General features: G+C 44.5%; 1 protein-coding gene across 1 annotated transcript in view; it reads right to left on the reverse strand.

Annotated features, from left to right (window-relative positions):
- Positions 1-11,625, reverse strand: part of LOC138449990 (lens fiber membrane intrinsic protein-like) — a 69,860-nt gene extending 58,235 nt beyond the window's left edge. The window contains exons 1-2 of the mRNA XM_069604807.1: positions 11,550-11,625; positions 7,257-7,428 (exon numbers count right to left, since the gene is read on the reverse strand). Of these exons, the coding sequence (XP_069460908.1) occupies positions 7,257-7,416 (160 nt within the window). The 5' untranslated portion in view covers positions 7,417-7,428; positions 11,550-11,625. The remainder of the gene's footprint in view (positions 1-7,256; positions 7,429-11,549) is intronic.
- Between the last annotated feature and the right edge of the window lie 415 nt (positions 11,626-12,040).

The raw sequence follows: 12,040 nt of genomic DNA on the forward strand, positions 1-12,040 counted from the left end.
CACAACGCGTGTGGTGTCACATGTGTCTGCTGGTGACCGGACTTTAATGGGTCTCAGCAGAGATAAGCAGGAAGGAACGGATACTAGCGTCAGAGAGAACGGTCAGAATTATGGTATTTTACAGCAAGAGGCAGACAGTACTGAGTTGGTGCCTGTGTAATGGTGTGCACAGGTCTATCCCTTCTGAATGCATGAACCCGTGTCTGAAAACAACCCATAACCCCACTTGTATTAAATACTATGTCTCTTCTTAAACACACGTTAGAGGTAGCAACATACATCACTCATCAGGATGTGGATATTTGTGCACTTACAGAAACGTGGTGTTATGAAGCAGCAGGCACGACCCTGGCGTTAGCTATTCCTCCTAGATGTGATATGATATGATATGGCATTTATAACAAACCTATACACAAGTGTTTCAAGGTGCGACGAGGCAAGGGGGGGGACAAAGGGAGGACAGACAACGATCCTACTAGGCCAGGTGTCATTCAGATCGCGCAAATGCATGGGAAGGGGGGAAGGAAAAGTGTGAGGGGGCAAGGGAGAGGGGAAAGTGCAGTACATGGGAAAGTGGAATAAATAAGATAAATAAGACAAATAAAACAGCCAGCTAGTGGCAAGTGCAAGGAAGTGCAGACATAAGTGCTGGTAGGGGGACTGTAGGGATAAAGAAAATGGTCCCCCGGTGCAGGGGTTGTCAGGGAGGCAGTGCAGGTGAGCAGTTGACAGGGCCTGGGCCAGAGATCAGAAAGGGTGGTCAGGTAACCAGTGCAATTTCAGTCAGGAATTCAGCAAGGGGTAGGAGGAGAGAAAGCAGAAGCAAAGAGGAAGGTTTTGAGGTGTTTCCAGAACCGGAGGTGGTTCTCCTCGAGTTTCAGGGAGGCAGGAAGGCTGTTCCAGAGAGAGGCCCCTGCCGAAGAGAGTGATCTGCCACCAACTCGTTGGCTGGAGAAGCGACTGACCCTGAGGGAGTTGGAGGCAGATGAGCGAAGAGCATGAGAAGGAAGATATTTAGGAAGAGAGAGTTGAAGGTATTGCGGCCCCAGACCCCATAAGGCCTTGTGTACAATGCAGAGGGTTTTGAATTTAATCCTCGAAGCCACTGGGAGCCAATGCAGAGATTTCAGTCCTGGAGAGATACGATCCCTGGGCTTGAGGCCAAGGACAAGTCTTTCAGTCCTGTTCTGGATAAGTTGCAGAGGGCAGAGAGTGGAGGCAGGAAGATTTAGACAGAGGTTATTAGAGTAGTCCAGCTTGGAGAGGACCAGGGCTCTGAAGACAGTGAGCTTCTGGGGGAAGGATAGGAAATTAAGAATACCTCTAAGGAGTTGCAGCTGGTAGTGTGACCTCTTAGAGACGTCAGAGATGTGAGAGGAGAAGGACAGTGCTGAGTTGAAGATGACCCCGAGGTTTTTTGCCTTGCAGGTGGGAGAGGGAGGAGGGCCAAGAGAGGCCGGCCAGAGAGCTGCAGGGAAGGAGGGAGTGGGTGTGCCGATGAGTAGAATCTCAGTCTTACTGGCATTAAGGCAGAGGTCGTTGGCGGCACACCAATCCTGGATGGCAGACAGACAGTCAGAGATGAGGGAAGGAAAGGGGGAGGAGGAGGCCGAGGGTAGCCTGAAAATGAGCTGGGTATCATCCACATAGCACTGAAAGTTGGGACAGAGAGCGGTGATGCAGTGGGCAAGGAGTGCCAGGTATTGGTTGAACAGCCAGGGAGAGAGGTTAGATCCCTGGGGGACACCACAAGTAGAGAAAAAGATGTCGGAGAGGAAGGACCCAGGTTGGACCTGGGAGAGTCGGTCGGAGAGGAAAGAAGTCAGCCACACCAGAGCCTGACCAGTGATACCCAGGTTGTCATCATGGAGATGGTTGAGCAGGATGGCATGGTTGACAGTGTCAAAGGCAGAAATGAGATCAAGCAGGATAACAACGCAAGGAGTGTTAGAGTCGAGTTTGGAGAGCAGGTCTTCACGGATGTTCAGGAGAGCAGTTTCAGTGCTTCTGGCAGCTCTGCAGCCACACTGATGGTCATGAAGACAACCAACAGATTCAGTGTTGAGATTGAGCTGGGAGATGGCCAGTTTCTCCAGGAGCTTGCCCAGGAACGGAGTTACGGAGATTGGGTGATAGTTAGCCAGGCAGGAGGGGTCGGCAGAGGGTTTCTTAAGAAGAGGGTGCACAAGGTAGTGCTTCAGGGGGAAGGGAAGACTCCAGTGGCGAAGGAGTGATTGCAGAAATCCGCTAGGGCAGGAGCCAGGGAGTCGATGTGATCCTTGATAGTTTTGGAGGAACAGGGGTGAACCTGTTTCAACGAGACTTTCATAAATCGGACTTGTCTAGAAACCTTGTCTGGAGAGAAAAGGGGAAAGGTGGAGAAGGAGGGAGGAGTGGCAGCAGAAGGGCCAGAGGAAGAGCAGGGAATAGCGGGAGGGGGATGAGAGGAGGAGAGTGAGGACAGGATGTCCTGCGTTTTAGAAATGAAGTGAGAGGCCAATGCCGTGCAGAGGGCCATGGTAGACCAGAGGGAAGAGGGGGATGCGGTTGCTTTTTTCTTTGAAGTCGAATTGGACCTCTGGGAGGGGGAGTGTTCAGGTGTTGAACAAAAAATAAATAAAATAAAACACATAAAAATAAGCATGGATGCGGAAACTAGATTTAATATGGTTTTGGTGTATAGACCTCCTTCTCCTATGCCAGAATTCCCTACCCAATTCTGTAATTTTTTGCTACCCAATACTAAGGCAGTGGTTCTGGGTGATTCTAATTTTTGGCTTGGTCATAGCAATGATGTTTAGCCACTACCTTAGAAGATTCTTGAAGTAACTTAGGTTTTGAGCAACTTGTTAAGACATCCACACATATTAAGGGGAACACCCTAGATTGGGTTGCTATACACAATATTAAAACAACTAATTTGGTGTTCTCACCCTGTCCATGGTCAGATCACTTTTTTGTTAATTTTACAGTCGTTTTGGAAAAACCCATAAAGATCAGCGCTATGAAAGAAATTAGTATAACTGCAAGTCATCAGATGCTCTGAAGCCGTGGCTACTGCCTGTGGTACAGGAGGTTACTAAATTGGAGGCAGTAGGGGACATTGCCAGTGCAAATCTGCAGTCTGTGCATGAAGCTACAAATACCCAAGCGCCCCTTAGAACCAAGTTGGTTATTGAGAAAAAAGGTAACAACTGATTCTCCCCTGATTTACAAAAATTGAAAGCTAAAAAAAGACAAGGAGGGGCATAAATTGGTAGCAAAGGAGTTTAAACTAGCAGTTATAGCAAAAAAATTGTATATTTAATGACAGGATAGCAAACGCACAATTGGAGGCTAAAGAACTTTTAAAATATTGAGGGAATTAGAAAACCCATATGGGAAAGAACTCTAATTATCTGATCAAAGATCTTGCCTGGTGCACACTGATGAAGCTATGTTTGGTAAGCTTGACCAGATAAAAGAGAATATTGAGGTTAACAAGAAGAATAGTTGTTTGGCCCTTAACACTGATGATGTGTTGGTACCTAAACAAAAAGTGCAAAATTTCCCTGTTCAATTTTAAATGTATATCTGAAGCTGAACTGGCGAAGATTATTGCCAATCTTAAACCAACCAGTTGTAAAGCAGATCCCTGCCCTGCAATGATTATAAACTTCAATAAAACAAAATTAATGCATTTCGCACACAAGGAAATCACCATCCCCAAAGTCTTTATTGAAGAGAATTATGTCGAAAGGGTCCTACATTTAAATATCTTGACATCAACTCTTCACAAAAGGCGCCTATATGGCAGTCATTACCACAACACGTAGAAAAGCTGTGGCATTAACTACAATGATAGCAAAATTCAGTAAAGATTACTAAGGATATAGCTTAAAAGGAGTGTTATTACTATATGAAATGTGCTTTCGTGCTGTTATTCCATACGAGCTGGAGGCCTTGAGTGTGTGTGATTTTAGATGTATGATGGTAATTGAGGGAAAATTGGGGTGGCAGATTTTGGGCTTAGGCCCAAGCACTCCAATCGAAGCAATAAGACTCGAGTTGGGCCTTACCTCTTTACTCTCTTTTGCTCCTTTTATTCAATCTAAGACCAGACCTACTTGCCTGTTGCTGAAATCACTAGGAACCAATATAGGAACAGGTGATAAATACGCCCAGTTGATATATTCAACACTTAAGATCATAGATTGGAAACCAGATAGGGGAGTTGATTATTATTTACTTTACAGAACGAATTTGTGTTGAAATTGGAGAGGTGGGACTGGGTTAAAAACTATGCACACATGGAACAAATGAGTAGTCATAAAGAATTCAAAGTCCTAACGCAGCTCTATAAAGTACCCCAAGGTTACCTTATGCTATGCTTCTCGCCTGCTTTACGCATGTTCATCTTACAGTTAAGGCTGAACAAATTACCTATACTATCAAGTGTAGGTGTTTTCCATGCAACAGAGATAGTGGATAGAAGATGTCGTCTTTGTAAAGTCAAGGGTAAAGTGGAGACTGCGTGCCACATCTTAACTGAATGTCAATTAAATGGTCCCCTTTATATGACCTTATTGGAATCCTTTGTGAGTTATTACGAAAGCATCAAGGACAACGCATTTTGGGGCAACTGCCTGAACACTTCAAATAAATTCTTGCATATAGCACTTCATTGTGTATGGCTAAAGGTGGAATTCTTATTAAACGAAAAGGCTATTGAGGTTTTAGTTGATGCATAGAGATTGATATTCACTTATATCTTAATTTGTGCTTGTGTTTTATTACCTGTATGCTTCATCGCCTGTATGTTTTAATTGTTGTATGTCTTTGAGTGTATGTAGATTTAAAGTGTCCTCACCACAATGTTCAGGGGTTAGGGATTGGTGACAACCTATGTCTTGGTATATTGTCCATCTTTCTAAGTCCTTTTATTGCAAGAGCCCATCTAGTACCAGAGGCGAATGCTTTTCGACCCCCTACACCACTTAACAGTAGAATGACCCCCATCTCAGAAGGACAACCAATGGGCAAAGATCAGGAAATATAGGACAGGTTATCTGCCTGAGTCTTTTCCTGAGCGAACCCTCATATGCAGTTTGGCCAAAGTCTTCTTTTTGACACAGTGGACGAGTTTTGGGCCATTTAAAAAGATTATTGGCACAATTGCAAAGATTTGTCTGCATTTAGATCTCTTGAAATCCTGAATGTAAAATTCTGCAGGATTGACTAAGTATTCAGGCAGAGGCTCTTTCCTCTACAAAGTGTGCTTCATAAGAGGAGGATTGGACTTTAATCGGGCAACTGCACTTGGAGTTAGCACTCGCGAGTGACAATTTAATTTGGGCGATTAAGAAAGAAGCGGTTGAAATCGAGAGCTGAAAAGCTGCCTGTTATCTGCCTGCATATGCCAACTCTACACATGCGCACCCATCATAACCCAATGGATAGACTCAACTGTGAAGGCACACCCCAACATTGGGCAGGCTACTTATTTATTTATTTATTTATTTATTTATATTGCGCAGCAAGCCCCAAGGCATCTGGCCGCATTACTTACAGTACATATGTTACGCAAATACAAACACAATAGTGAAGCAGAATAGAGTCATCGAAAGTGGCGAGAGGAGTACAGACAAACAGGATAATGGAAAACATTCTGAAGTCTCTTGTAATTCACTACCACCTGTTAGTCCTCACATTTGGGTAGTCTGGTCTTGAGGTGCTGGAGTTAAGGCATGATGCCAAAATTGTATGTGAGGCAGGACCTTTCAGGTCCCATCAAAGTAAGCACAGATGCCAATGCCAGACATCCAGGGCATACTCCATTGGTTGAGGACACCATGGATGTTCACCCCTGGGCATGATTGATGCCCATGATCCACATGAGTGAGCTGGGCATGAAGAAGAAATCTAGCTCCGTTGCTTCCCAAAGCAAAGGTCCATGCTCAATAAATAGCCTAATAATAATAATAATGAGTGCCAGCACTGACAGAAAAGTGGGGCTGCCAAGAATACTCCTGTGAGTGCCGACTGGCGTCATCCCTGTATCTTGGATGGTAGAAGGACCTGCCCGGATATCTGTAAGTGGGAGGAATGTCGGAATAAGTTATGGCCAGGTGCAACCATTCCATTCAAGGTGTCCGGCAAGTATTTTTTTGTTTTTGCTTTTGTTTGTTTGTTTGTTTGTCCTGTCTTGTGTGGTTGTGGTTATCTTGCTGGTTATGCTTCACTAAGGTTGATTCCTTGTTTGAGCTGTATTGTCTATGATGCTCTAGTCTTTTTGTAAATTTCACTTTTTCTGCTGATTGTGAAGCATTCCTACTTTTGCTATTAATGTTTATATGAAAAACAATAAAGTGTTTTTGAAAAAGGTGTCCGGCAAGTATAAGGAGATGTGTCCCCAAGTTTACCAATTTACGAGTACGACAATGACAAATTCAATTGCCCGCCAACATGAGTTTTCTCAGTATATTACCTACGTCGCTCTAATGAGGACCCAAAGGGCATTCTTTGAAGGGTGCACATGCAAAATAAAGTGTATCAATATGTACCTGCATGTTTGTATTTAGTTTATGTTTAGCAAAGGCCTGAGCAAAGTGCCTGAGCAGTGTTTTAAATGTGATGAAAAAGGAGGTGATCGCTAAAGTGCAGCCTATGAAGTGAGGGGACATGGCCTAGGTGTTTATAATCAGTCAGTATTTTGTTAAGCTTCATGATATCAGTACGCCAATGTTGCTGTCTGTACATAGTTTGGAAGCCCTACCCATCCATATTGCTTGCCCCTAAAGTGATCAGATTGGAAATCTTGCTCTGGATAAGAGAGTCTTAGAGTAAGTGAGGAAACGTGGTTATAGTTCACCACGTGCTGTCTACCAGGTTATCCCAATGTTCGCAGCTAGCAAAAACAATGCACTGTGAAAAAAGGGATCTGCCGAGAATCAGATCATTTGTTCAAGTGGAAAAGCCAAGATTTGAGGCAAGGTTTTCCTAGTTTATCAATTGGCAATACACACAACTCAGGTTTTATCTTCCGGGGCCTAGATTATTACTGCGATCATACTAAAATTGTGCAATTATCTTGCAATTCCATTTATATAAAACAAACATTTCCTGATATCATGTGTAATGCTCCCATGTGGGTTTGGGTCTCGGTTCCCTTCCCTGTACTACTTTCTGCAATCTATAGCTTGTAGAGAACATTTGCCGATCCTCTGCATTGCTAGAAGCATGCCTCTCTGGACAGCCAAAACAAATTCTCCTCTTACCACCATTTCCAAGAGTACCACATATGTCTAAAATGCAGACCCGCCAGAGTCCAAAATGGGAACCGGAGGCGGCGATCCAGAAATCTGTTGCGAGTGAGATGACGTTGACGATGGCGCTGAGGAGGAGCAGGACCAACGACGACACTTGCAGCGCCAACATTCTCAAGGGCCCCTGAAACAATAGGAAGCCCAGTTACAACGATAATAATGCAGGTAGGACCCACGTTGTCTTTGCTTATTATACTAGAGAATAATCAAGCTTGCTGCTGTTTATAATAAAACGCACAGTTCAGCTATGAAACCCCAAAAAGGCTTCACCAAGACACAGAAGGCGACAATCTATAAAGTGTGTTTGAGCATAATGAACCTTTATGCAATATGCCTGGTGTTAGGCACAAGTCCTAAAAAAATACGTTTAGGGAATAATGGTCATACAGAATGCTCAACACCTCCGCAGGGTGTACCCTTGATTTGTACCCCTCCCCAGAAAGTTTTTAAGGCTGGCAGCCTTCTGCATCTCATCACTTTCAACACTCGCTCTGCTGTCAAACACTCCTCTGACATCTGCCACATCCTAGAAGAACTTGAACTTGATGTCCTTGGTCTTACCGAGACTTGGTTCACGGCCAGCTCTGTCACAAGTTTTGACACTCTCCTCCCTGACTGCTACAAGATCCTCTCCGCCCCCAGATCCAACCAGGCTGGAGGGGGTGTAGTCCTGATCTTCCCCAAATGGATTCCTGCCTCTATCTAAAAAGCCTCTTGTAGACTGTTATACGCTTGTATGCTAGTTTGCCATTTTTATGGATTGTTACGTATAAATACAGAGGAAACTCTCCGTTTCCTTTTCCGTATTTATTTGTAAACACTGGAAACAGCGGAAATTCGTGTTTCTTAATTAGCTCATTAGTTTGCCAATTGTGTCTTGCAGGTCAATGACTATGCAAAGTAACACAACGGAGAAGATAAGGGAGATGTATTTCCTTCTGAAATACTTTAAAAGGCTATGTTTTTTATTTGAATAAATGTAGAAAAGCAGTAGTTGCAATGGATTTTTTCAACAGAGTGGATGAAATTACAACAAAAAAAATATGGATAAACACAGATCAAATGTTGAAAAAATAAACATCATAAATTCGGGAAGCTGGCTCGTGTCCAAGACATGAATTATGAGAATACATCTGCAACTCAACATAACAGATAGGGTTTTGATCATTATTTGCACTTCTTTTTTTGTATTCTTGAATGATGTAAAATGTTCAGCAGGAAACAGGCGGGTGAGCGGGGGTGTGGCTCTGAGGTGCAGATACAAATGAGGCTCCGAACAAACACTGATTGAATGTGACCAGTGGGACCAGAGCAGTGTTGGCATGTGCGCTTATTATAAGCGACGATGGGCTTCTTTTTGCCCAAAGTCGCTTTTAATATTTTGTGGTCGCTTGTCGCGGTTTTTGTCCGCTTGTTTGATCAGACGTGCACGTGTAATTGGGCTTGTTTGCATTTCAGCCAAACCCATTACACGTCGCAGCTCCACATGGCGTCCTGCACTGGGCTGCTAGGCGAGCAAGCTATCCTGTGTTTGCAATCAATGGTTCTCTCCAGGGGTTCTCTAATTCATCTTTGGTAGGTTGCGCGATTTGCAGAGCTTTTGTCACATAACTTGCATGCTATTCATCAGGAAGTGTGCATAGGGGTCGGCTTGCTTACAGTACTTTCGGATTACTTGCAACAAACACCTGTTTCCAGGCACAAACACAAGGAGAGAAAAACACACTGCGTGCTGGAGAATGCTCCTGCTCTGACCCGTGGGTCATTTTTAGAGGGAGGGAGGGAAGAGTGGGGAAAATAAAAGTGTACAGTATTCTTTCTAAAAACAAGAGTACTAGGAAAGCCACGTGACATTGCTATCTTGCCATGTCGTGAAGCAACATGAACATGTTGACAACAAGCTTAAACGTAAGACAAGACAGCAAGGTGTTTAATGTAGGTACACAGACAAAGCCCGGAATATAGTCAAATTGTATTGTATTGTATTTATTATGTTTATATAGCGCTTCACTCCAAAATGCTGTACATTTTAACAACTGGATACATATAACATTATAACAGTAGAAGCAATTTACAATTATGAATCAAACCAACAAAACAGAAAGTAGAGCAGGTAAACTGAGAGGGAAGAGGGAGGGGTGAGGAGGGGATGTAGGAGGGAAAACAGAAGGGGGTATGAGGGCGAGAATGGGGTGGAGGGGGCAAGGGGAGGGAGAGGATCATGGGGAATAGACAAAGGAAGGAGGGGGAGCAAGAAGCGGGGAAGGTTTCATGGCGGGGGATGGAGAAGGAGGGATTTTAGGGAAGTGTGGAAGGAGGAGAAGGTAGGTATAGAGCGGATTGAGAGAGGAAAGGAGTTCCAGTGCAGCGGGGCTAGGAGCTGGAAGGAGCGGAAACGGGGGGGGACAGAGGGGGACGGAGTTACAGTGAGAAGGAAATGGTCAGCAGACCGAAGGGGACGGGAGGGAGAGTAGAAAGAGAGGAGGGAGGAGAGATAAGAGGGAGCAAGACCATGGAGAGATTTAATGACTAAACAGAGGAAATTAAATTTAAGTTGGGAGTGAAAGGGAAGCCAGCCAAGGGAAGAGAGGGAAGTAGAGATGGAGTCACGGGAGCTAAGGAGACAGAGGGTACGAAAAGCAGAATGGTAGATAGATTTGAGGGGGCGAGATGAGAAGTAGGCAGTCCAAAGAGTAAGGAGGAGCAGTAGAAGAGGCGAGAGAAGATAAGGGAGGAGATTAAAGGTTTAGTAGCATGGAAAGTGAGACTTTGCGAATATTAAAGAGGTGGAAACGACAGGCGCGAGAGGTGAGAGAAATATGATGGGAAAGGAGAGGGAGGAGTCAAAGTGAATGCCTAACTTGAGCAGAGATAGGGAGATTAGAGGGAGGAAAGTGAATGAAAGGTGGAGGAGAGGGAGGGGGAAGAGAATTGGAGGGGAAGAACCCCCCTGGAACAGCATATTGTCCTTTATGGCCTGCAATTACACCTTTGTCTTCCTCGAGGGCCGCTCCCCCTTTTACATAAGCTTAGGCATTTGGCACTGGTGGGACATTCCCATCTGAAAGGCCCCTTGCAGATCGTTACCTAGCCAAGTGCCCCATCAATGGCAAATGGCTAAAAAATATGCAGAACAGAAAACCTTTTTATGAAAGGTTAGCCATGAAAAAGGATTGTTATGCATTTCTCACAATAGCAAGCAAGACGTTTGTGACAACCATTTCTACACAGCAGTGGAAAAAGAAAATCCATGACCTGAGCATCCGAACCCGACCCAGAAACTCGCATGTGAAGGGACACCACCCCACTTGTTTGCTAATCTAAGTGAGATCGAGTCCCATCTCCCATCTCTGACAAAAGGGGGTGGGGGTACGTCCGCTAGCGTGTACCCACAACTTGTGAGGTAGTTACGATGGTGCAGGGCTCGCATTTGACATTTGTACTGCATCTGTACAGGGTTCACACGTCGAGCTTGACTCACCAATTCATCCTTCCGATATGGACTCATTGCGCGCCATTGAAATTGTACATTATCACAGCACCTATCATCACAGCGCATAGAAACAAGCGTTAACTGCTACAAAGCGCGTGATGAAAACGTGATATTCGAATGTTGTTATCGAGTAATACGGCAGTTTATTAAAGGCATGATACGCATATTCTGAGTTCCATAAAAGACCCAAGGATTGCACTTGTTACAAGATTATGACGCAGCATTCCTTTAAGGATGCGTTGTGGAATTAATATGTTGTAGAGTTGAAAAAGACAAACAGCTGTGCGGGGGTTAAACTGTTTACATTTGCGTCTGACCTATGCCGGACTCTGGGGACACATTTACAAAGATTGGCTTCTCTCTGAAATGTCGAACTAGTCACACAAAGCCTTCTTTAGAATTGTTACTATACCTATGTTTTGGTGAGCATGGGAACCCGAGATTAATCCGTGTTTTTTTACGTTGTAATGTACTCGGACATGTGCAAACACATTGCTTAAATGCCAATTAAACACGCGTGCAATATTCATTCAAGAAAGCAACAAATAACAGAATAAATGTCCACAGCATCGATTGCGGCCGCCAGAACACGGGGGCAAGAAACTACAAAGAATACAACACGCGGCGGCTAGGATGCTACACTGCCACTGGACAAAAGAGAACAAACTCCAGTCTCCACGCCGGCTGCCGTTCAGGCCAATGATACAGCTAAAGGGCTATGCGGCCTTCCATGCGCAGAGAATGCCACTTACTTGACTCGCTGTGAAGGGGGAGGGTTCTTCTCTTCTCGCTCTGGAACTTTCCCTTTTCTTTGATTCGTAGCTCTTGCCTGTGGGTAACGGCTCACAGTGCCTGGCAGCTTACCTTTTCCTGCAAGTGATCCCTTAAAGAGCCTGGGTGGCTTTATATATGAGGCACCGTGGGGGTGTTGAAATGATTCACCAGTCTACCTCATTTATTAACAGATTCCGACATCTGTGTTTGCCCAGCCCTCTTTATGTTTTGCCAGCCGGAAGCTGGCATGGAAGTCTTTCCATTATTGTCTGAAAGGTGCAAACCATCTCCAACATTCTGTCCCATTGCACAATGGCAGCATTCACCCAGCGTTAGAGTTATAAAAACAGGTGCACATTTTTAGTTTGGGCGATTAGGCACCCAAGTAAAAAACGATTGCATTAGAGTACAGATGGGGGACAAATGGCATATGAGGAGGGAAGCAAAGCGTCTAGGTGTTGGTTGGTTA

This window comes from Ambystoma mexicanum, chromosome 1p, assembly GCF_040938575.1.
Source record: "Ambystoma mexicanum isolate Mex_15411 chromosome 1p, UKY_AmexF1_1, whole genome shotgun sequence".
Taxonomy (NCBI): Eukaryota; Metazoa; Chordata; class Amphibia; order Caudata; family Ambystomatidae; genus Ambystoma; species Ambystoma mexicanum.